At 43.6% G+C, this 25,345-nt stretch overlaps 1 protein-coding gene across 4 annotated transcripts in view; it reads left to right on the top strand.

The window, feature by feature from the left end:
* GREB1L (GREB1 like retinoic acid receptor coactivator) overlaps positions 1 to 23,112 on the top strand; it is a 252,007-nt gene extending 228,895 nt beyond the window's left edge. For 3 of the 4 annotated variants that reach the window (XM_081078875.1, XM_081078876.1, XM_081078877.1), the window contains 12 exons: positions 2,703 to 3,295; positions 3,501 to 3,603; positions 6,366 to 6,521; positions 6,801 to 6,940; positions 8,883 to 9,044; positions 9,181 to 9,385; positions 13,502 to 13,667; positions 15,054 to 15,281; positions 16,218 to 16,359; positions 17,189 to 17,389; positions 19,174 to 19,312; positions 20,325 to 23,112. In XM_081078875.1, coding sequence (XP_080935001.1) covers positions 2,703 to 3,295; positions 3,501 to 3,603; positions 6,366 to 6,521; positions 6,801 to 6,940; positions 8,883 to 9,044; positions 9,181 to 9,385; positions 13,502 to 13,667; positions 15,054 to 15,281; positions 16,218 to 16,359; positions 17,189 to 17,389; positions 19,174 to 19,312; positions 20,325 to 20,488 — 2,399 coding nt within the window. In that variant the 3' untranslated portion in view covers positions 20,489 to 23,112. The remainder of the gene's footprint in view (positions 1 to 2,702; positions 3,296 to 3,500; positions 3,604 to 6,365; positions 6,522 to 6,800; positions 6,941 to 8,882; positions 9,045 to 9,180; positions 9,386 to 13,501; positions 13,668 to 15,053; positions 15,282 to 16,217; positions 16,360 to 17,188; positions 17,390 to 19,173; positions 19,313 to 20,324) is intronic. The other variant, XM_081078878.1, reaches the window with a different exon arrangement.
* The last annotated feature ends 2,233 nt before the right edge of the window (positions 23,113 to 25,345 follow it).

Raw genomic sequence — 25,345 nt, 5'->3', positions numbered from 1 at the left:
ACAGGAGTGAGGAGGTGGGTAGGCATGTGGAAGGCATGGGCTTCTAGTGAGCCTCTCGAGCTTTCAGAGGAGCCGTCAGTGACTCAGGCAGCCTGTCCGGACCTCAGTTCCCCGGGAGAGGTGACTATTGAACATGACTGTTGAACAGCCACAAAATACTACTCTGAATAAACATTTAATGAAGAGTTTGGTAATAGGACAAATATAGTCAATACATTTTATTAGCCTTAGCCTGTACCATTTCCCCTCGTCTTTCCCTTCCTAATCATCTCATGAATATTATGCACCTGATATTTGTACAGAGGCCCTCTTTTCCTTCCAAATCCTGAAGCCATAAGTTTGTGTTAACTGGCTTAGTACCTGGCACAAAGTGTTTGTATGGAACAAAGGAAGGAAGGAAGGAAGGAAGGAAGGAAGGAAGGAAGGAAGGAAGGAAGGAAGGAAGGAAGGAAGGAAGGAAGGAAGGAAGGAAGGAAAGAAGGAAGGAAGCAGGGAAGGAAGGAAGGAGGGAGGGAGGGAAGGAGGGAGGGAGGGAGGGAGGGAGGAAAGAAAATTTTCTAAGGACTTAATGGCAAGTGTTTGTATCCTGAAGGCTACGCTGGGGCTGCTGGTTGACTGAGGACCACCATGCAGGCTGCCAGGCCCCCTCTTGCAGCGAGACTATACAGCCTGACAGTGCTTCATGTGAACTTTCTTCTGATAAATTGTATTACAGCAAATGCAGCACTATTTCATTGTTTTCCGACTAAGAAAGTAATAAAGCTTAATACAGAAAACTTGGAGAATGTAACAAAGTATAGAGCTCAGAAACGAAAATCCCACAATGGGAGGTAACCACCATTACCGTTCCTTCTTCCCACATCTCTGTCCTCTGTCTCTATGACACAAACATTCAAACACACACACCAGTTCATGTCAGAGCAGCACTAGTCTTTCTGTTCATTCTCTCAGCTGCTGTTAGATGTTTCCCTGTGGGAACTGAAGAGGCCATTATCTGGGTTTTTTCTGCCTTTTCATGGTGACCCTCAGCCTACAAGGGCGTGAGGCCCAGCTGGTCCCCCTCAGCCAGGGGTCAGAGCTGTACCTCCCTCTGCCTCTCCTCCTCTAAAGCTTCCCCAGTTTTCTCTCTGAGACCAGTTCAAAATAAAGGTGAGAGGTTCAGAGGATAGGAAAGCGTACCAGACGGGAGGGGGAATGTCACTTCTTGGAGCTTTGGGATACCAGTGTTGGTGAGGGAGAGGCGAGGGTGGGGAATTCATCTTGCTTCCTGTGGCTCTTTAGGCCGACCCCTGACTGCGAGAACTGCCTCACAAGGCTCACATATGCTTGGCCTTGCTCTGATTAACTCACACAAAGGTAATGGTTTGCCTTGCGCTGGTGAGAGGTTCCCTCCCTTCGAGGACACCTGAGCACACATCCCCCCCAGCCTTGGGTTGACTCGGAGGGTCCTCAGGAGGCTCCCTGCCCAAAGTGCGCAGGCATGTGGACGCTGCTGGTCAGGGCCATGAGGGGAAAGGCAAGCTCTCATACAAGACGCACAACACACAAGTCAGATGAGCAACGGGAGTGACTCGGTTTCAGTAACCTCGTTACTATCCGTCTACTCTACAGTAGCCCGAGGCTGGGATTTGACCTACATGCCTGGGAAGCAACACTCTGAGCCGAGAGAGGGCTTTCAGCCCTGAATAAAATGAGCTTTTAGGGTGTCCTCAAACCAAAGAGAGGCTTTTCTACTGGGGGAAAACACGTTTGCAGCAAATTGACCAAATGTGCAGGGGTCTCTGGGCGAGAGCAACACCTCACTGGGAGGAGGTTATGCCTTCCGCCCTCCGCGTGGAGACATTCCCCACACTGGTTTGGGTGTCCACAGAAGAGGCTACAGCCTGGGCAGCTTAGCCACAGCCAGGAGTGTAAAGCCCTCAGACCCCAGAGGTGGCGAGTGCCACTTGAACAGGACTTGAATGTGGAGCTTATAGTGGACAGGATTCTGGAATGAGGTACCGTGTTTCCCCAAAACTCAGACCTAGCTGGACAATCAGCTCTAATGCGTCTTTTGGAGCAAACATTAATATAAGACCGGGTCTTACAGTAAAATAAGACCTGGTATGTTATATTATATTAATTATATTAATTATATTAATTGCATTATATTATATTATAGACTCAGTCTTATAGTAAAATAAGACCAACCTTATATTAATTTTTGCTCCAAAAGATGCATTAGAGCTGATTGTCTGACTAGGGCTTATTTTGGGGGAAACACGGTAATGGAGGACAGTTTTATCATGGGACTATTTATAGAGAGGTGGTGTAGTTAACCCCAGGGTGCCCTGACCACCCCTGGGCCTGAAAAAACCAGGGGAGGGAGCAGTCATTGGGACCCAGAGAAGCTGGCCTGACATGTGCCGAAGACAGCCCACTCTGGTGACTGGGCAGGAGCCAGGGAGTAAATTCCCTGTTTCCTGCTAGTATGTCCATTGGCCAATCCCAGCCAGAATCAGGGCAGGGGAGTGGGGCGATGCATGGAGAGGGAGGGCAAAGGGAAGGTTTCCAGCAGAGTTCCTGTAGCTGGTACACAGAGCCACGTTCCAGCTGGTTTCCTGGCCTTTCCCTCCTTCCCAAAAGTGCCAGGAGCCCGGGGCACTCACATAAGCATGCGTCACAGGGTAGGTACAGAGTGGGCTCTGTCTGTCCTCTTCCAGGCTCCATCATGGAGAATGGGGTGAGCTCTTCCAGCGCAGCAGACAAGTCCCAGAAGCAGCCCCTGACCCCCAGCTTCCAGAGCTCAGCCAACAGCGTGGGGCTGGATGAAGGGGTCTCCACAGGCACAGTGGGAACTGGGGAGACTCTGAAGCAGGAGTGTGACTCCTTGGGCCCCCCGATGGCCAGCAGCACCACCTCTAAGCCTTCGCTGGCATCCTCCTCCTCCTCCTCCTCCTCCTCAGGACCCCGGGCCCTCCCGTGGCCTGGCGGGCCTGGCCAAGGTTGCAGGGGCCTGCACGCCGCCCTGCCCCCAATAGTGATTCTCTCCAAGGCGGCCTACAGCCTCCTGGGCTCCCAGCGGGGAGGTAAGCTGCCGTCCTCATCGTCCCTGCTGCCCCACGCCGACGTGGCCTGGGTGAGCTCCCTGCGGCCGCTGCTGCACAAGGACATGAGCAGCGAGGAGCAGTCCCTTTACTACAGGCAGTGGACCTCCGCTCGGCAGCACCACGCCGACTACAGCAACCAGCCGGACCCCAGCTCTGGCGCCTGGGCCTGCCATCCCCGGCGGCTGCTGCTGACTGGCCCGCCCCAGGTAGGGCAGGGGCAAGGCCCCGTCCCAGGCTGGGGTCCCCAAGAAGGGAAGCAGCCAAGGACGCTCCCGGGGTGCGGTGGGGTGGCTGTGACCCAGAGCAGTGAGGACCACACTCCAGCCTCTCAGAGCAGGAGGAGATGGGGAAGGGCCCAGGTGTGAAATCTCTTTTCTCTCCTCCCTCCCCAATCAAACATGCTTCCACCAGGTGGGAAAGACTGGCTCCTATTTGCAGTTCCTTAGGATCCTCTTCCGCATGCTCATCAGGCTACTGGAGGTGGACGTGTATGACGAGGGGGAGATCAACACGGGTGAGTTCTGAACCTGGGCGGGGCTGGGGCAAGAGGCGACACATTAACACCAAATCCAAGTGTCACACGGGGCGGCCTGCAGGGTCTCAGCTCCTGCCCCCCACATAAGAACGCAGGACATGGTGAGGCCAAAAAGGAACACCCACGGAGCCACAGGCAGGGGAGTCACACCACTATAGTCTTACTGGCAGCTGGGATGGAGACACAGGAAGCAGGAGCCGCACGATTGTCAACCCGCCGTCCACTTCTCTGCAATCCGCAATCCCAATCCGCCGTGCTAACTGCAATCTGCTCTTGAAAGTCCAGCTACCATCTCCTTGCTCGCCCCCACTTGCTGCTAGCGTAGCCACGGCAGTTATATGAGTGGCCAGTGGCTCCCTGGTTACAGCTGACGGCCAACTAGCCACAGCTGATGGCCATTTACTACCTGAGCCAGCACCTTTATGTGAGGCCGAGAGCCTGGAAACTGCACTCCTGGCTGTCCCCACACCGGGTCTTCTTTGCCTTCTGGGATTTCTGTAACACCTAACATGCAGGGTTTCTGCGAGGTTCAAGGTAACGTGTGGCAAATGAGTGTAAGTAAACCATGGCCCTGCGCTAACTTCCTGAGGTCAGGAGTGGAGCCTTCCCCTTCTTTGGGCCCCCCTGACCCCCCAGTTTGCAGTGAGACGCTGGCAAAGAGGCATTTTACGGGGCTCTGTTTAGATGGTTAAATTATTCATGTTTAAAATGTGACTGTGGTGTTCTACTGCTTAAGCGTCTGAGGCATGTTTTATATTCCGGATCCCAGGCCTCTGCTAGTGTCGGTATGTCTTCTATGGTAAGCTCAGGCTCCGTCGGCATGACGGCGTGTGGATTACTCGCGTGAAATGAGAACTTGTGTGTGCAGAGCAGAACCTGGGTCATAAACAAACCCTTCACATTTGCAGTGAGATGAAGGGGCGAGTGCCCGTCAGGGCTGCGGGGTCTGGTTTTCATCAACTCTTCTGCAGCCCTCCTCGCCCTGTGCCCCCAGCTGTCACCTGTGGGACAGTTCTACTCTGCAGCCTGCCCAGCAGGCCTAGTGGGGACAAGAGCAGGGATCAGCCAGCATTAGCTCCATGGATAAGAACGGTGTGGCCTCAAAACTATGGCCTCACACCTCAGAGCAGTTGTCTGCTGGCGAGGCACGGGGGACTGGCAGTAGTGGTAACCAGGCAGAAGTTCTTCTCAAGCCCCTCAAAGATGAGTCCAGAAAAAGGGAAAGGCCTTGGCATCTTCTATCCACTTAGCCTTAGAGATCTCACCTCACTTGCCTTTCCTCAGTAGTTGACCAGTTCTGTGACAAGCCCAAGGGACTAATTCAGTCCAGAGCAAGACTAGGTAAAATCAGCCATATTTAATCATTGGTTATCACTTTGTTCCTTTTTTCCATTCCTTACCAATTCATATACCCCTCCCTCTCTCTCCCCCCGCCCCTCCCATCTTCCCAGCCACAACTCCTTGTTTGTGTCCCCAGCTGAGCTGCACCAGGCCCACCACAGAGGGAACCTGAGCTCATGATTGGTGTCAAAACACCCGTGGCCACCTGGATGGGTGGAACTAAGAGGGAAAGGCAAAGCCAAACAAACAAGGAGTGAGGGACCGTTCACCCCGACAACTTTCCACAAGTCCCCTTGGCACCACAGAGAGCAATGCCTTTAATTTTCTAGTCAGATCCCGCAACAGTGCTCTTGGGCCTTATTCTGTGCCGTGAGCTGTGAAGAGTACACAGCCAATGACAGGAGAGCCTGGCCTTGGTACTAAGAAGTGCTGTTAGTTTGGCTTCATTCCTTCTCCATTTTAGTGTGATGAATGTGATGGTCCTCTGGAGACGCACAATGACACCATTTAAAAAAAACTAGAATAAGCTTTAGCTTTTAAATAAAATGCAAACTTTAGTTCAGGGATATAAAAATAAATAGCAGTATGTTAAAATAATAAGAGGTATACTTCTAGTCTTTAGGCTTTCTTTTGAAAGTTTCTTCCTTTCTCCTTTGAAAGTTGTCAAGCTTTTTGATCTTATAAACTTTTTGGTTAATAAGAACAAGTGACATCTGTTGCATACCATCATGGGCCTGCCACTGTCTGAGCACTTTAAACACACCACCTGGAATTCTTACAACAATCGGGACCTGAGAGTTAAGGACGGTGCCTGCAGGTGTGAGTAGTAAGGGGCAGAACCTGAATTCAAACCCAGGGCTACTGGTTCTCAGCCTTGACCGCATATGGGAACTGCACTAAGGAGCTTTAAACACCCAACAGGTGCCTGGGAATAAAGGAGATGGGGGTGTAGCCCAAGCATGGGGATTTTCATAAGCTCCTCCGTGAGGCTAACATGCAGCAGACATTGGGAATCTTGATCAGTGCATCCTTAAAATCTCAGGCTGTCGGTGTCTGAAAACCCCACAACTAAAACTCTAAGACAGAAGTTAGATCACACAAAATTAAACAAGCTTTTAAGGCAATTTGGGGAGCTCGGCGGGAGACTAGTTGATCTCATAGCTGTGGGAGTTTGTGGACTAGGTGTGTAGGGGTAGCGCTGGGGGCCAGCCAGGGCAAGCATCCCTCCCAGCATGCGTCTGAAAGGACACTTCTGGTTTCCTCCACCCTGGGACCTGGGAGCTCATTTTCCAGAAATGCCTTTGTCTCCTCACCTGCGCTTTATGTTTCATAAAACCTCTTGTCCCTGACACTTGGGAAGCTGGTCTCTGCCTGCTGTGTACACTTTCTTCTTGTCCTAGATCACAGTGAAAGCAGCGAAGTGAGCCAGTCGGACGGCGAGCCCTGGCCTGACATCGAGAGCTTCAGTAAAATACCCTTTGACATCAGTGTGCACGATCCCAAGTACAGTCTCATGAGCCTGGTGTATACGGAGAAGCTGGCAGGGGTCAAACAAGGTCAGTGCAAGTGGAGTCAGCTTTGTTTCCTCTGGTCAGGGCGAACCTAAATCTTTAGGGCAGGAGGCCGGTGGCAGTTTGAACTTTGACAGCAGCTCAAGTCATTCTCTGCTTTTCCCTTCTCCACACACACGTGTCACCTCTTAATTTTTATGCATGCCTCTCAGGGCATAAATTATAGAATCCGTGGAGAAGCCCTTTCAGGGAATCGGGGACTTGCTCCCAAACCTGAGGGCGTCGTGCATACCATAGGACGGTTTTTGGCCCCTTTGTACACAGAAGCAAGGAAGGAATCCAAAGCTGAGGAGCCCAGGAAACGGACAACCATGTCCATGATGCTGACCAAGTATGCGGCCTACAACACCTTCCATCACTGCGAGCAGTGCCACCAGTACATGGACTTCACCTCTGCCTCCCAGGTGAGCCCTGTCTCCCGTGCCTCTGCTACCCACATGATTTTGTACGTAAGGGATGAGGACTGGAGGCTCCCATGGTTAGGCCCCAGAGGATAGCTTACTTAGGAGATGGAGCCACTCGTGAGCAAATGCGAGAAGCGATGGATTAAAATTACTTTGGGCTTATTAGGATTGTGGGCTGGGGAGGGGAAGAGGGGGAAAGAAACTGCGTTTTAGTGTCTTAAGCCACTTCATCAAAATGGCTACGTGTGTCAGAGAATAGCTGAGACTCTGAAAAACTGGATATTATGTTATATTTAGTGAAAGAGTCTTTCCCCCCCTTCGGGTTGTTGATGAAAATGGCACTATTATCTAACAAATCCATAGGGTGTGCCCTTTGAACTGCGAACACGGCTGTTGATTTGCACCAACCCAGTGAGATTCTTACTGTCACGTAGTAGTTTTGACATCTAGGCTTCCAGAGTCAGTTTGCTCTCTTATTTAGAGAGAACAGAAAGGTAGGAAGACAGAAGGTGAACCAGCAGCCCCACAGTATTTGGCTTTTTTTCAGCCAGAGGATCTTTTCAGCACGAAAAATGGAGAGGTAGCAACCGAGAGTAGTAGTAGCCAGTGCCTGTGTGAGGAGTAACTTCCATATTATATTGCTTTCCCACCACTTTAGCTTCTTGATTTTTATTATTTGGCCCTGAGCACCTACAACAGCTATTCCTTTCTCCAGGATAAGCTCTTAGACTTTCCCCAAACTGGCTTCTGCTCTTGAGGACCAGGCCCTCACCTTTTTCCCACAGGGAACTAGAAGGGATATACTGCAAAACTGCCTTTCTAATACAAGTTACCTTTTAGATCCCACTTGCTTACTTGGTGTTATTGTGGGCTCGTTTGAAATCACCTCACAGCGCTTTACAGAATATAGAAGATTCAAGTCCCCTGATCTATCAATCATAGGTTTTTAGGAATTTTATTAAAAACCCCCTATTTACATAGTTTGTGTGTGCTTACAGCACTCACTACGTAGAATATTCCCACACTTGTGAAGCAGAATGAACTAGAATTTAAGGGAAGATTACAATATTGTTTTTCTACTGTTTCCCCGAAAATGAGACCTAGCCGGGCAGTCAGCTCTAATGTGTCTTTTGGAGAACAAACTTATATTAATTTGTGCTCCAAAACATGCATTAGAGCTTATTGCCCGGCTAGGTCTCATTTCCGGGGAAACAGTACGAAATGTAATATTTGGGTTAGAACTCTTAGGAAACCTACCTGGATTCTAGTTGTTGCTAAAAATCAATGCTCTTTTTATTAAGCCAAATATTATCTGAATTGTAAATCATGTAAAGGTCTTTATGAATTAGTATTCTCTGAGACGGGTTACTGAGAGAGCATGAGAACCTTCCAGCCATTTAAATTTGGCTTCAATGAGTCAAATCGTCTCTCCTGGAAGCCAAACTTGTAGGCTAAATGACTCTCCAAACCTCTTCAGCTTCCACTATAGCCAGAAAAGATGGGGCCGCAGAGGCCTTTTAATGAGGTCAGTCCTGACATTGTACTTATTATATTCATTTGACCTGACCCACGGAACAGAACTGGGCACCTTTGGGAATATTTACCTTGCAGGGCGTCCGCTAGGTACATTTAACCTCTGCATAAGAATGAGCAGTCATGGTTCTGAGACCATGAGGACCGCAAAGACGGTGCCAAAGCACAGGGACCTCTCCACCCACAGAGAGACTGAGTAGGGGCAAGATGTCAGGGCTCATGTCAGCGGCAGCTTCTAGAAGATGAAGCGTTTGCCTTTCCCACCCTCCGTATGTTGCACACACAGCCAGGTCTGGGTGCATGTGTAAGCTCAGGTTAGTTTGCTTTTGGTAACAGCCTTAACAAGTGGCCTGGAAGTTTGCAAACTGAGCTTCCACTCATTCCCTCCCTTTCTTCTCTGCAAATGTAGACGTCTGACTCCACCCTTCATGCATTCACGTTCTCTTCCTCTATGCTGGGAGAAGAGGTGCAGCTCTATTTCATCATCCCCAAATCCAAGGAGAGTCACTTTGTCTTCAGCAAGCAGGGCAAACACTTGGAGAGCATGCGGCTGCCCCTGGTTTCAGACAAGGTGGGTGACAGTGTCTGGACACAAGGGCTGACAGGCCTCAGGTACTACATCAGGTTCTCTAAGCTTCTTAAATCCAAGGGTTTTAATTTCCCTTTTTGGTCTCTGGTTTTGTTTTGTTTTCTTTTTCTTTCAACAGAACTTGAATGTGGTCAAGAGCCCTATTTTCACTCCTTCCAGTGGTCGCCATGAGCATGGACTCCTAAACCTTTTTCACGCCATGGAGGGCATCAGCCACCTGCACCTGCTGGTGGTCAAAGAGTATGAGATGCCGCTGTACCGCAAGTGCTGGCCCAACCACATCATGCTGGTGCTGCCTGGCATGTTCAACAACGCAGGCGTGGGTAAGGCCCGGGCGAGGGCGAGGCCTGGGACGACCCAAGCTCCATGCCCGCCCGTGAAACTTGCAACGGTCGCCCTGCCTCTGCAGTGTCCTGCCCTCCTAACCAGATGACTTCTTTATTTTTCCTTGATCTGCAGTTTTGTAGAACTTTTAACTTCTGAGGATTAGTAACTAAAAAGGTCTATTGTAAGTGAAGAAGTCTGCGGAGCGCCCTGGGAAGGGCTTGACGTGTAGGCTGCCCTGGGCTCGCTGGCAGCAGGAAGGTGGCAGTGAGAAGGGTGGTCTGAGGGGGACGGGAGGCCTCAGATTCACTCCAGTCTGGAGTCATCTGGAGGGGTCCCTGAGACATTGCTAATCATTTCAAAGGCACAAGGCAAGTTCTCGGGGCTTCCGTACAGCCCGAATTGAAGCATGCTAATGCCTGTGGCAGCCATCCTAAAAGTGCCTGGATGAATTCTTTCCTGCTTTTCTCCCCGAGGGGAGGACACGTTTGTACACGAGTGTATTACAGAGGTGTGTAATGCGCCAGGGAGAACTAGAACTCCTTCATTACTTTACTCGGGCAGGAAACCTCGAACTGGACCCAGTGCTTAGAGTGGTACTGTGTGGCCACTTCCTGCATCGTAAGTCTTCATTTCTCCCATCTGCTTCCCTGGGCGTCTGCCTCAGTGCAGTCGCAGAAGGGTGAGGACCAGAGCTGCTCACCGACACCTTAGAGGGAAGTAAGAACGTCCAGCCCAGGGCTGGAGTGAACAGCAGACAAGACCTGAGTAGTTTCCATAAATCTACAGGGTCCTCCTCTCCAGGGTCTCTCACTTTCCCTTCTATTCCGGCTTAACTTCTCTCTCTTTCTGCCTGTTCATCTCTCCCACTTCCATCTTAGGCTTCCTCCTTCTTCTTCCCCCTTCCACTCCTTTTCATGTCCTTAAACCTTAGCCTTAATAGGGGATTAAAGTATTTTCAAAAAACTGGTTTAAGTTTTGAATGCAAATTTATTTTCCGTTTATCACTTCAAGTCAAATGAATTAAGACTTTTACATATTTCTGGTCCTTTATCCTCCATAAAACCACATATCCCCGAACTAACTAAAATCTTTTCCTATATGAATATGACCCTCAAATTACCCTTTTGTGCCTACTGATCTTTAGGTGAAAAAGTTTCCTGATCTCAGATCTGATTGAATTTGTGCCAGTTTTGCCATTTTTTTCAAATTTGGGGAGAGAGAAGCCAATATGCATATGAAATAAATGCAAATTATATTTTTAAATATTTTACTTGTGGTAAGAAACATAACATAAAATTTACTATCTCGGCCATTTTTAAGTGTGCAGATCAGCAGTGTTCATTTCAGTGTATTCACATTGTTGTGCAGCCAATCTCCAGAACTCTTCCTCTTGCAAACCTCAGTCTCAGTACCATTAACTCCTGTCTCAGGTCGAGTAATGTTCCATTGTATGTGCATTCCACATTGTCTTTATTCGCCCATCCGTGGACACCTGGGTTGCTCCCCACTTTTGGCTACTGTGACTAAGGCTGCTTGGAACAGGGTGTACAAATCTCTCTCCAGGGTCCTGTTCAATTATTTTGGGTATGTATGGAGAGGCAGAATTACTGAATCATATAGTAATCCCATTTTAAATTTTTTGAGGAATTGGTATAGTTTTCCATAATGGCTGTACCATTTACATTCCTGCCAGCAGTGCAAAATGGTTAGTTTTCCACATCCTCACCAATACTTTTGGTTGGTTTGGTTTTGATAGTAGCCATCCTAGTGGGTATGAGGTGGTATCTTACTGTGATTTGATTTGGATTTCCCTAATGATTAGTGATGTCGCATATCTTTTCATGTGGTTGTTGGCCATTTGTATATTTTTGGAGCATCTATTCAATTCCTTTGCCCATTTTTTAAATCAGGTTGCTTTTGTTGATTTGTAGGAGTTCTTTATATAGTCTGGATATTAACCCTTTATCAGATATAACTTGTAAGTATTTTGTCCCATTTCATAGATTGTCTTCTCACTGTTGTCTTTTATGCACAAGTTTTAATTTTTATGTAGTCCAGTTTTCTCTTTTCTTCTTTTGTTGCCTGTGCTTTTGGTGTCATATCCAAGAAATCACTGCCAAATCCAGTATCATCAAGCTAAGAGTTTTATAGTTTTGGCTCTTGCATTTAGATCTTTGATCCATTTTAATTTTTTTACATAGTGTAAGGTAAGGGTCCAACTTCAGTCTTTTGCATGTGGATATCTAGTTTTCCCAACACCATTCATTGAAAAGGCTGTTCTTCCCTTCCCCCAAAAAAGGTCTTGGCATCTTTGTCAAAAATCATTTGATGACATATGCAAGGGTATGGTGCTGGGCTCTGTATTTTTATTCCATTGGTCTATAATGTGTTTATGCCACCACATTGCTTTGATTACTGTGATTTTGCAGAAAGTTTGAAATCAGCCAAGAGACATCCAACTTTGTTCTTTGGCAAGATTGTTTTGGCTACTCAGGGTCCCTTGAGATTCCATATGAATTTAAGGATGGACTTTCCTATTTCTGTAAAAAAAAACTAGTGAGATTTTATAGGGATTGCTGTTAAGTCTGCAGATTGCTTTGGGTAATACTGACATGTTAACAATATTACGTCTTCCAGTCTATGAACATGGGATGTCTTTCCATTTATTTGTGTCTTCCTTAATTTCCAAAATGTTTTGTATTTTTAGCATGCAGGTCTTTCACCTCCTTGATTAAACATTTACTCCTTTTGATACTATTGTAAATGGAATTGTTTTCTTAATTTCCTTTTCAGATTATTCATTGTTATAGAAACACAACTGACTTTAGAGTGTTTTTGTATCTGCAATTTTGCTGAATCATTGCTTCTAACAGTTAATCATTGCTTCTAATAGTGTTGTGTGCTTGTGGCATCTTTAGGGTTTTCTAATACAAGATCATGTTACCTGCAAACAGGTCATTTTACTTCTTCCCTTTCAACTTGGATGCTTTTTATTTCTTTTTGCCTAATGGCTCTGGCTATGATTTCCAGTACTATGCTAAATGAAAGTTGTAAAGATGGGCATCCTTGTCTTATTTTGATCTTAGAAGAAAAGGTTTATGTTTCTCACCACCATTGACTATGATGTCAGCTATGGGTTTTTCACATATGATCCTTATTATGTTGAGAATGCAAACTGTTATGTACATGCTCTTGGAATGTAGATTTTCCTAAATCCTAATATTACCTTTGATCTAGTCAAAACTGTTTTCCTGGTTCCTCCATAGATTAATACTTTTAGTCTCTTTGTTTCATTATCTACTTCGGTTTCATTTTAAGATGGCCCACACCTGATAATCATCTTAATAATTGCTAACATTCATTGATACTAGGCACTATCCTGAGTGCCAATCCAATCCAATGAAGTACATGTTATCACTGTCTTCTTACAGGTGGAGAAGTTCAGGCACAGGGGAGTTAATTTGCTCAGTTTCACACAGTTAGAAAGTGGTGGAATCAGGATTCAATCCTAGGCAGCCTGGCTCCAGTCTTTTACTATACTATATATATAGCCTCTTGCCAAAAAAAGCAGCTCTAGGGAAAGGATGCCAGTTTCCAGAATCACCTTCAGAGAAGACGCTGCTACCAATTTCCTAAAGATATCTCAAGCAGGGGACACATTAATGTAAGTGGCATACCTACGATTGCAGCCCTGGCTACTCCCTAGTACTTCTGGGACTGAGAAAGCCTCTTTATCATGCCTTTAAGGAACTAACCAGTAACAAGCATTTCTTCCAGGTGGCACCTTTTGTCCTATCAGGAAAACTGGATTCTTGCAGTATCCTTCAAAGTGTAGTTCACAAATCATCTGTTTCATCAAATGATCGTTTCTGTCGCATCACCAGACTTACTCAAGTGAATCTCTGGTGATAGGTTCCCGGAATCTGCATTTTAAACAAACCTCCTCAGTGATACTTATCTACACTAAAGTTTAACTGCTCTGAACATTTGGTTGACCCCCACACCTACATGGTCACCACATAGATAGGCATGCCTAAGAGCATGTGAACTATCTGTGGAGCTTCGGCCAAGCCTGCGTGAAGGACATACAGCCTGGTTGTGTTGCCTTCCAGGTGCTGCCAGGTTTCTCATTAAGGAGCTGTCATATCACAACCTGGAACTGGAGAGGAACCGCCTGGAAGAGTTGGGAGTTAAACGCCAATGTGTCTGGCCTTTCATCGTTGTGATGGATGATTCGTGTGTCCTGTGGAACATTCATAGTGTTCAGGAGCAGACCAGGTAGTGGTCGTCCCCGAGCAGTTCTGGGGGCCTATGACACAAGGCTATTGGGAAGATACCTTCCTTGGCTGCAATTACGATGGAAGTAAATGATCGATACAGCTTCCCAGAGCAAAAAGGTCATCCATGAGACACCCCTCACTACTGTTACCCCGAAAATAAGACTGGATCTTATATTAATTTTTGCTCTATTAGGGTTTATTTTCAGGGGATGTCTTATTTTTTCCTGTACAACAATCTACATTTATTCACATAAAATCATATCTTCTTCTGGAACATCTTCATAACGTACTAAATGCGTCCGTCTGGCTGACAATCTTAACTGGGGCTTATTTTTGGGGTAGGTCTTATTCTCAGGAAAACACGGTAGTACATTTTTTTTTTTAAGGCATTCAACCTGCCATTAAGTTCCTGCACCATTTCTGCATCATGACTTTGGTTGACTATAAAAGTCTGTTGAGAGTACAGTTTATTTAGAAAGTCCACTGAATCAGGAAACCTGCTTTTTAGACCCAGCTCTGCCACCGTGTTTCCCCAAAAATAAGACCTACCCCGAAAATAAGCCCTAATTAAGATTGTTAAGCCCCAGTTAAGCCAGATGGACACATTTAGTACTTTATTACGATGTTCCAGAAGATGACTGTATTTGAATAATGTAGATTGTTGTACATGAAAAAAATAAGACATCCCCTGAAAATAAGCCCTAATGGAGCAAAAATTAATAGAAGAACCGGTCTTATTTTCAGGGAAACACAGTGTCACCTGGATGAAAATGGAAAGTTATTTCACCTGTCCCAATTCCAGCACCTATAAATTTATGACTGGGCCAAAATCAGTGGTTTTCCTCCAGAGGCAGTGGTGAGGGTGCCCATGAGAGCCAAGGAATGCTAAACCTAGAAAAAGGCCAATGCAAGAAATGGCCCCAAAATGTCAGTAGCACCCTCACTGAAAACTTGTGCCAGATCTCTAGGCCTTTCCAACTCAGATGTGATTTTGTCTTTGTTTCCATTGTGGATTTGAAGCCAGCAGTTCTCAAATATTCCTTTATTACATCGTAATTACCGGAACTGGGAAGTATACTGTGTGCTTCTAACTTCTCGCTACCTCTCTTTGGTAACTCCCTGTTCATCATTCACTTTGAAAGATGGGCTGGATTTCTTTGTCTGCTTTACAGCGTTAAGCCCCATTCCCAGAAGGCAGCTTCCTTAAGTTAGCAGTGACAGGCAGCATGACATTGGGCGGGACACCCTTCTCCATTCCAGGCTAACAAAGTAGATGAGCTAATTATAGCCTTGACAGATACTAATACTGTATAGTCATGTTGGCCCTTCTTAAATGGCCCTCCTTCCGTAATACTGATATATAAACCAACTTTACGTTTCAAAGCCCACCCGTGGAAGCAGGAGTTTCCAGTAAGAACGTATCCCTGAAGAGTGTCTTACAGCATATTGAAGCAACACCAAAAATCGTCCACTACGCAATCCTGGGCATACAGAAATGGAGCAGCAAGCTGACTTCCCAGGGCCTGAGAGCCCCCTTCTCTCGGTGCCATGTGCATGACTTCATTCTCCTCAACATAGACTTGACTCAGAATGTACAGTATGACTTCAACAGGTAAGTCAGGCCTCCCAGATGCAAGTAATCCTGGCATCTGCTCATCATTCTGCCCAGCTCTAGCCTTTGTAATGTTTTATTCCTCTGTTTCTGTCTTTAATTGCAAACTGAGAATCTGTCTATATGGACAAGGAGAAAGAAGGGGAGGAGGGATCAGAAGCCCCAAATTGCCCATCACCCTTCAAACTGACCCAAACCCTTAACAACTGTTACCATATGAAATGCTTAAAAAACGTTATTTTAGTAATCTCATTATTCAACCAAAAAAACAAGGACAAAAACTGTTGCATCAACACAGATCAGTGTGTGGACCCACAAAGCCATTGAAGGTTAACTCTTCACTCACACTCAGAACTTCGAAGGTAATCACTTTCCCCAAATGTCAGCAAGACCCCATGATCTGGATCCTGTAGAGAAGAGTCAGCAGATGGGAATGAGCATGTTAACCTTTGCCCTGACTCCTGAACAAATTATGTCCACATCCTGAAAAATCTGAGCTGGCCAAGCAAACAATTATCAGAGCCCATAAAGTCCCTCTTATGTCAACCACCAATCCTATAGCTACGAGAATATTCTGTAGCTGTTGCACTTTGTTTTAAATTTGGCAGATGCTTTATCCTGTTCGCAGCCAGGATTTTAGAACTGGGAGCAACTTGCACTCTGGTTCTCCGAGACTATGTAGCATGTGCAGTCGAGTTCGGTTCAGGAACACATAGGGTCCTGTGGAATGCCTGGGACCTAGGTCACCTCACTCCTTCCTTTTATGGCTGTAGTGTCCAAATCGGGTTTACAGGCCAGTGTTGAGGGCCAGCTTCAAGAAAAGGCAAGTTTCTGTTTGAGACTGTCTCCTAACAAGTGCCACACATTTCTGTGTAATTATCACGGTTGAGATGTGACAGGTACTCAAAGAAACCTATCACTGTGGTTATGATGTAGGTATTTCTGTGAAGATGTCGACTTCAACCTGCGAACAAACAGTAGCGGCCTGCTCATCTGCCGCTTCAATAACTTCAGTCTCATGAAGAAACATGTTCAGGTTGGAGGGCAAAGGGACTTTATCATTAAACCAAAGATCATGGTAAGTATGCAAGCTTGGTGCTACTGTTGAAACTAAGACAATGATTTCTTATTAGTATCTCTGTTATTAGGTGCTGGCATTAAGCACTTGCCACTTGAGTAGAAAGCGAGGTAACACAAATCTGCTTCAAGGCAAATCCGCAGCCTCATTTCCCTCACTGAGGACTCATGCACAGCCACACATAAGATTGGAAAATTCAACAGAATTACCTTTCTTTAGATTTAAGGCTTAACAGTTCTATCAAAAATTCATTTTACTTAATATTCTATATTCTAAAACTGGCAGTTACCATTTTTACATTCTTTATGTAACGTGAGAAATGTAAATCAAGATGCATGTGAAGAAAGTAAAAGATCAAAATGTGTGAAGTGTGAATTCCAGGGGCCTGCCCTTTTTTGTTTAATAAGAGATTTACTGGTATCGAATCATTTGTAACATGTGGACTCTCCAGTCGAGCTTAGAAACTTCTTGGCTTTTCTTCGGTTCGGTTGCGATTGGGGGGAGCAACCCCATCCCCTCCGGCAGTACCGCAAAGGGCAGTTCCTGTTGGCCCTCACAATGTGCTTGCTAAATGCAGTAACTGGCAAAGCCTACTTTTCCATTATCTCCTGCCCTTGTTCTGTGTAAGTTATGTTAGATTTGACTGTACTGTTCCTGTGCCAAGTGAAAACATTTTTCAGAACCCAAGAATGACACTTATATTTGAGCCTAGCATCTGCGACTTGTACTGCTCATGTTTGGGGGCTGTTAGGTGCAATGCAGTTTCCTTGCCCATTTCATCCAGTGACAAGCACATCACTTCCCATGATAATCTCGGCTCTGATTTCAGGTGTCAGAGAGCTTAGCGCCCATCTTGCCCCTTCAGTATGTCTGTGCTCCCGACAGTGAACACACGCTACTGGCAGCCCCTGCGCAGTTTCTCCTGGAGAAGTTCCTTCAGCACGCCTCATTCAAACTCTTCCCCAAAGCCATCCGTAACTTTAAGAGTCCTGTGTTGGCCATTGACTGCTACCTTAACATTGGACCAGAGGTAAACTTGAGTGGGAGTGGGTTAGTACTGTGTCTTACCCACTTCCATCTACTATTTCTTTCCCATTTTAGCTCCCATTTGAAAGCTTAAATGGAGACAAAAAAGGAGGCTTGACAGACTCCTTTATACAAAGGCTCACACAATATGTGATGGCAATTTTCCCTCCCTATACTTATTGCACCTCTTCACAGTAAGCCAATGAACACTCAAAGCTTAGCTCAGAGGGCAGCGCTGTTGAGAAGCCTACCTCAGTTGAGCAGAAGCAGTCGCTTCTTGTCCCTATCATAACATGTATCAGACGATATTTTAATCATGTGATGTTTCTCCACAAGACCGAGTTCTTCAGAGGCTCACCAGGCCTCCCCACACGTACGAGGAGCCCAGTGATTCCTGAACAATATAAAGTGCCATGGGAGACCTTTATAGTTGTCACTTCCACTCCTGGACTTCTTTCTTTTCCATTTCCTTATTTTTCATTCTTTTTTCACTCTCTCCCTCTATGCCAAGTTGTCCATCAGTTTTAGTTTTTTAAAAGATTTTCCACTTGTACCTTGTGACCACTGGTGGCCTTCAGGACTTTTAAGGGTTTCTGCCACTAAGCTTTCCCTTAAGATTATCAGTTTTTCAGTATTTTATTCTATTCAGTAACAATATATCATCCTTTTAAAGAATTTAAAATAAGAAGTATAAATTAGAAAATAGAATCACTTGTAATGAGAACAACATTTGGGTGTACATTTCCTTCTAGGCTTTCTTCTTTCCAGGTATTGACAATCTCTTAAGACTGAAATCCAACTATATTCAGTTTTGTAAAGTGATTTTTTAAATTTAACAGTGTAAACATTTCACATTCTCATTCTAATGAGATTTCAGTCATCTAGACTATGGGATGGACGTGAATTGTAGAATTTTAGGGGCAGAAGGAATCTTACAAACCACGAGATGTAATAATGCCTTTCGTGGCAGATGTAAGTTACGTGTCTAGCCCAGGTCTCCCGATTCCTCCACTCAGGATCCAGGACTGTAAGTACTGGACACCAAAATCTCACCACTACTCACAGCAGCTAACACTCAATGTTAGTGTGTATATTAATTCACAAAATACTCCTATGAAACGGGTACTACTATCTCTACAGACAAGGAAGCTGAAGTATGGTAACATGAAGGAAACTGCTCAGTGGCAAACACAACTACTAAACAGAGGAACTGTATTTGAACCCAAGCAGTCTGGCCCACACTTTCAGCCATTCCATCGTTCTCAAGGTTTCCCATCTATTCTATTTACTTCCCTGTAGTTTTTGTGAAGTTACCTTCTGTACATGGAAGCCATATAGAGCTAAAAATTTAAATACATGCAGTTTGAAGCTTCTATCCAATTGAAGATTTATCTACATGAAAAGCTGATAAAAATTTTTATTCTCATTCATGTTATGTAATCATTTAATCTTCCCTAAGCATGCCTTTTTGTGGAAGGTTTTTTTTTTCTTTTTAAATTTTATAAAGACTCTTACATGGTGGGGCTTATTTTGTTACTATCAATTTTTCATAACCGTCCTATTATGAGAAATAAACAAGAGAAGCTTTAAATAAGTTAAAACTCGCACGCTAAATAGAAGGTACAAAGCTTAAATAAACAACCCATTTTAAGTTTCAATAAAAAATTTACCTCCTTTACTTTACCCTGAAATAGATAATGAAAAAGGAAGAGAATGACTCATACAGCTGAAGTGCAGACATTTGCTTGCTTCTGAAATGCCCGTGCTATTTCTGCTTGGTGCTTGCAGGTGGCCATATGCTACACCAGCTCCAGACCCCATTCCAGCAACGTCAACTGTGAAGGGGTGCTTTTCAGTGGACTCCTCTTGTACCTCTGTGACTCTTTTGTAGGTGCTGATCTTCTTAAGAAATTTAAGTTTTTAAAAGGTAAATCAAATTTAGTATTTTGCTTGTGAATGCTATTGGTTCCCGCTGGACAAAATAAAGAGGTAAAAGATATATTTTTAAAAAGAACTGTAACAATCATTTTTGCCAGTAAATCGAATACCTTGCTTTTAAACCAGGGCTACTGATTTTCTTAACTGGGAGTATGGGGGTTGGGGAATCAACTCATTGATACTAAGACTAAATGTAGACTAATAGCCAGATTTGTGACATTAAATATGTTTTTACCAATATTAATTTTAGACTCAATGCAAGAGAAATAATGCTTCTCATATAATCTAATTTTAATTAAAAATGTTAATCTAATTTTAATGAGTTATGAGTTAGATTTGCACTATACAGAGTTAGATTTGCCTAAAAACTACAGATTAGGCATCGCAAATAATCCTCACAAGATGATCACTGAGGTTAGTGAAAAAAGTAAGGTTCAGAATATTGTGTACAACATGCTGCATTTTTATGAGAACAGGTAAAATTGTGTTATGTATACACATACATATACACACCTATACATGAAACATACATCTGGAGCAGTGGGCATGTTGCCTCACAGGGGACGTTTGCTAGTACCTAAAGATATTTTAAGCTGTCACACTGCTGCTGCTGACCAAATGTGGGCAGAAGCCAAGGGTGCTATTAAACATCCTACAAGAACAGAACAGCACCCACAACAGAGAAGAACCCAGACCTATAGTGCTGAGGTTGAGAAACCCTGCTTTAGAGGGACACGGGAGAAATAGAGCATGGGTTTTAACACTGGTTACCACAGGGGAAGGGAGAGTGTGGTTGGGAGACTTTTCGAACTTTTGAATTCATAATACTTCTTATTCAAAATAAATAAAATTAAAATGAATAATTCCGATGGGTTACTTACCTAGTTTGTTGGTACTCAGATATGTTAGCTTAAGGGATATAATCAGAGAGAGGTGGTTAAGATTCTTTATCATTTCAATCCCTGATCTTAAAATGCACCTCTGCTTTTTTTCTTCTGAAGGTGCTACCCTGTGTGTCATCTGCCAAGACAGAAGTTCCTTACGCCAAACAATTGTCCGCTTAGAACTAGAGGATGAGTGGCAGTTCCGCCTCCGGGATGAGTTTCAAACTGCTAATAGCAGTGATGACAAACCCCTTTACTTTCTTACTGGACGTCATGTATGAGCTTTTGAAGAGACCAAAACTAGCAAAGGGATGCCTAGGTGGGATGGGACAGAAACAATTATTTGGGATTTTTTTTTCCTTTAAAGTACAATCACTGTGGAGCGAAGTGCAACATATTTGTCTGTTCTCCAAAGAATACGCCAAATCTGATCCAGGTCTTTGAGGGCACCACTCTCCTTCAGTTCCAATTTCAGGACCTTACATTCAGGTTAACTCCACCCTAGGCAGTTATGCAATTACTTAAGACATGGGCTGCCCGCGGGGCCTGAGGATGATGTGCTTTGAAGAACGAACAAGGAGTTTGCATTGTTTTTTCTTCTACACTATGTTAGGGGATAGCTGACTCTCAGCATTAGCTAGCCTGAATGTGTTACATGAGACTCACATCGTTGGTGTGGAATTAATTGAAGATTAACGTTTGAGGCCTGAACCCTCAGTTTCTCTTCAGATCTGTACTTTGGTACAGTATTACTCAGGGGTCTGAAATGATAGAATGTAGAAGATATTTGTATTTAAAAAAAAAGAAGTAGCTTTTGTCTTTCTCTGTGCAGTGTTAGTTTAAGATTTATAATCTTATATGTATTGAAACTTTTGGCAAAATTTCCACAGGAGTTAAAAGTTTACTATTTAAACTGAACAAACAAATCAGTAAATGCAGAGCAGGCATTGTGTGCACACAGCAGCTTCTCCTTGCTTAAATTCCTTAGCTTTTTCCATTCTTGAAAAATGTTTCCAGTCTTTAAGCACACCATGTCTATGAGGATATGGAACAGTGATTAATCTTGTATAAGGAGAACCTGATTCAGTAGTTGAGCCAATTAAAAGCAGCTTTCAGCAGTCACCCCATACCCACCCCATTTGCTAGAATTAATGCAGCTGGCACCAGCAAAGCTAAATGTCAGGCTAAGGTTTTGTGTGGAGTGGAACTAGTTTCCTTTCAGGGACTCAAGAAAAGCTTACTTTAAAAGATACACTAATTGATATTTTAGCTGTCTTATACTGACCACAACACAGAAATTGCTGAAATGGGAAATGAGCCATAGAAAGACTCAGAACTGTTTTTAATCGTACCAGTGATTCTTTTGTAAGGAGTAAGAAGATTCCATTACACTCTCTCTGACTCATTAAAATCAGCAGGGGGTGTTTGGTCAGTATCAACAGGAGGCATACGTTTCTATAAATTTCTCACCATGTATTTCAATCAAAAACAGTTTTAGAAAATATTCTAGAATTAAGTCTCTTGGAAGTTCACTCTTAAATTACTCCAGTTCTCATCACACAATCTCTTGACATTATTCACAATCACTTTATTCCCACTAAAGATGGCCATTATTACTTGAACTGATGTCTTATTTGTGGTCAGAAACTACTGAAAGGGGGCCTGCTAAGCCTGCATTTACTTAGAGCAAATAGTGCTAACTGACCAGTTTTATTAGCTTGTGATAATAAGGAGTTTACAGCTAGTGAAAAGATGGAATGAACTAATCTGAAAATGGTTTGCAGATCTCTTGATTTTAATATAGCTACTTATGATGCTTTAAATATATTTTGAATGAACAATTCCTTTAAACCCCGTTTTTAATTATCCTTCAAAGAGGATCTGCCTTTATATATGCTTTAAAAATACTCCCTAATTTTATAGTACAGCAGAATTTTTGGCAAAGAGGTACGTTTTGAAGCAGGATGATTTAGGTATGAATGTATTTCAGTTGTTCCTGTTTGGTTGAAAGGGCCTAATGTAGATGGTATCAAGAAACCCACTGTTTGTGCAATATTCCAATAACATTTACTATATAGGGCAAATAAAATACTTGAAATTACTCTAAAACAGTTGTACCTGGGGCAGATGGCCTCTCAGGGTTTCTTATGGCTTTATGGCTTCATAGTCTGAAGAGCATTTTTTATAGTTACTTTAGATGCAGGTACTCCATATTAGTTAGGGCTGCACTCTGAAAACATCACACGATTAGAATCTCTTAAACACTATTTAACCCTGTGGAAGAGAAAAAATCAGAATAAAGCCAAAAGACTGTCACCCCAGTGATGGACAATTCAAATTGACCTGCCTATTCTTTTCAATGCTCATCTTACTAAGGTTTGGATCTTTTAAAATCACCTTATCAGTATAATTCTTTAAAGAATGTTAGGTCCTTCTCCTTTAAGGATAAAATTGCACAAGCACAGGACACCACATTTGTTACTAGATACCTTGGTGTGTTCCGCTTCGAGCCTTGCCATCCCTTAGAACATTGTGGTATGAATGTGTCCTCTAGGTCTCCATAATAATTAACCTATACACCTGTTGAACTTTGCCATGTATGACAGTTCACACAGGTTAATACTGAATGTAACTAAAATTAGAATGAGAATTGTATTCGATTTTTTTTAGCTGTAATTTATGCAATTGCTTTTTGTGATTTTTAGAAAAGGAGGCACCTGTGTTACTTTATTACTGTAAGAGTTCCTTAACCAAAATTTGGTGAATTTCACTAGTCAGTCTACCTCACATTTTTGTTTATGATTCTAAATTGTCTTAAGTTGTGTCTACAGTATGTTCTTGTCCTTCCATTTAATTTGGTGAATATTAAAATTTTCTCACCCCCAAAATAAAAGTTTGTCTTCTTTAAACTAATTTTCTGCTATGTTCACAAGTGAATGAGCTCCCTGATTCTGACAATGTCCAAGAAAGGCTGGAAGTCCACATATCACAGGTTGATGACTGTACAATTCTATCGTAACAGTGCACAAAAGTGGTAACTGAATGAAAATCTGTAGCCTCTACAAAGACACACACACATAAAATACCTACATATATTGCCCATTTGCAGAGTTTTACTTAATTATACACCACAGACCTAGAAATGAGTATTAAAAAGATGTTACAAATATTCATAGTACGTATATCCCCAATCTTTTATTTTATAGATGGCAACTGTACTGACTTTGGTATCCTTCTTAGAAGCAGAACTTTGAGTTGCTAAAATTGTGTAGTATGACATAAGGTATTAATCTCCCATTTATTTATAAACTCTACCTAATTTTACCAACTCTTGAGAATAACTTATTGCAGAAAAATGCCGTTCGGTTCTATTATGTAGAGTGCCAAAATAATAAACTTTGATATAGAACCATGAAACACTCTTCTAGGCCAAAGGCCCCTGTTACCTCGGGAGGTGCAATAAATATTTGTAAGTATGATAATAGATTCAGGAGCAAGTAGAAACTGCCCCTGTTCCATTACATATCCCAAAGCTGCTGCCCTGGAAAGACTAAAAGCTGTGAAACTGCCGTAACCTTTGTATTCAAATGTCTAAAGCTGGAACAATATCCAGGGAAGAAACATTCCTCAGAACTCTTTAGTCATGGAAGCTGGCCCTTAAGCTTCCTCTGGGTTTAAGAGAATATTGCCATAACACTGAAACCTGGTGTCACTGAAAACGCCCTCACTAAAGATTATGATTCCAGGAAGGGCCTCTGAGGCCAAGGAAATAAGCCATTCATTCACACAATAAATTCCTTGTGTTCTTAACTGTCAATTACTGAGCTAAGGAAAGCACCTACTTCAGTGACTATGACGACAGATGGAGTAAGCTGTACGACAGAAAAAGCAACGCTTTCTGACCACCTCTTTGTTCTGTAAGTAGTCCAGTGTATTTTATTTTTACCAGAAGAGTGGAGGGATTGTTATGAGACAGTCTTCCCTTTATCTACCAAAAGGCCCAAGAGTCATGAGACCCGGTAGATTTACTACATCTGTAGTCACCACCCCAGAAATTAGCTCAGCAATCAGCCTGGTGAGTGGTGACTAGACAGGAATAGGGCCGTATTCCTACCCAAAATGCCCTAGCTGGGGAGCCATGCAGAGTCAGCAAGAACAATTTAAGTATCTCTGCAGGACTACTGTCCTTGTGATAGTCATGCTTTTCGTAGATACACCAAGTTCATTATTATAGATTATGAACTGGTAAAATAATGACTTTTATAATTCTTGCAAAATAAAATCATTGCATGTCCATGCAGACAAGAGCATAACCCATAAAATCTCATGGTTCCTGTCTATACTTGTGGTTCCTATAATGTCTATAAAGTAGACATTTTTTACAATGAAGCAACAACTATTCAAGGGCAGCTGACAGAAATGTAGAGACACCTTATATAACCAGCAATTATAGAATCAACCTCTTCTGAAACTGGACTACGGACACTGGTGCACACTTGCCGCGCCTGCTATCGCCCCACCTCTCTGTAGAGACCACTCTTCTTTTTCTAACCTCACTCTTCAGCCTTCAATTGCGCTGTGACAGTGTTGAATAGTCTTTGCTTCTTGAAACTCTTCCCATGGACATGCCTTCTCAAGTGCTTTGACACTCGTAAACGATGCTGTTCCTCACAACTTTCTCCTACCCTCTCATTTGATAAACCCCAGGGTGGTGAGCTCTTCTAAAACCTTCAACTAAATTAATAAATTTCCTTAATTCAAACTTCTCCCAAACTCTAGATTAACATATCCAATTATAAATCAAATAGGTATCTCCACTTGGAGAATCTCCAACCACCTTAAAATCTTTATCAAAACTGAACTCATCCTTTTCCATCCAATCCTCCCAATATAATTCTCCAGTATTCCCTTCTCAGTCAATTCATCGCCTCAATTACCCAAATCAAAATTCCCAATTACCCTAGATTCTTCGCTGTGATTCTTCGCTGGTCAGTTATCAACTCACGTCAATTCTTCCATTGTGTCTTCTCAAAGTTTATCCATCTCCTCATCTTCATCATACATCACAGCTCTATTAGTTCAGTGTTTCCAAGTTTTTCAGACTGCTATAGTAATCTCTTAATTATCTTTTCTAAGTT

The sequence above is a fragment of the Rhinolophus hipposideros genome, assembly GCF_964194185.1.
Source record: "Rhinolophus hipposideros genome assembly, chromosome: 17".
NCBI classification, from domain to species: domain Eukaryota; kingdom Metazoa; phylum Chordata; class Mammalia; order Chiroptera; family Rhinolophidae; genus Rhinolophus; species Rhinolophus hipposideros.
Note: the sequence above shows the minus strand (reverse complement) of the source record. Positions and strands in the feature narration are given on the sequence as shown.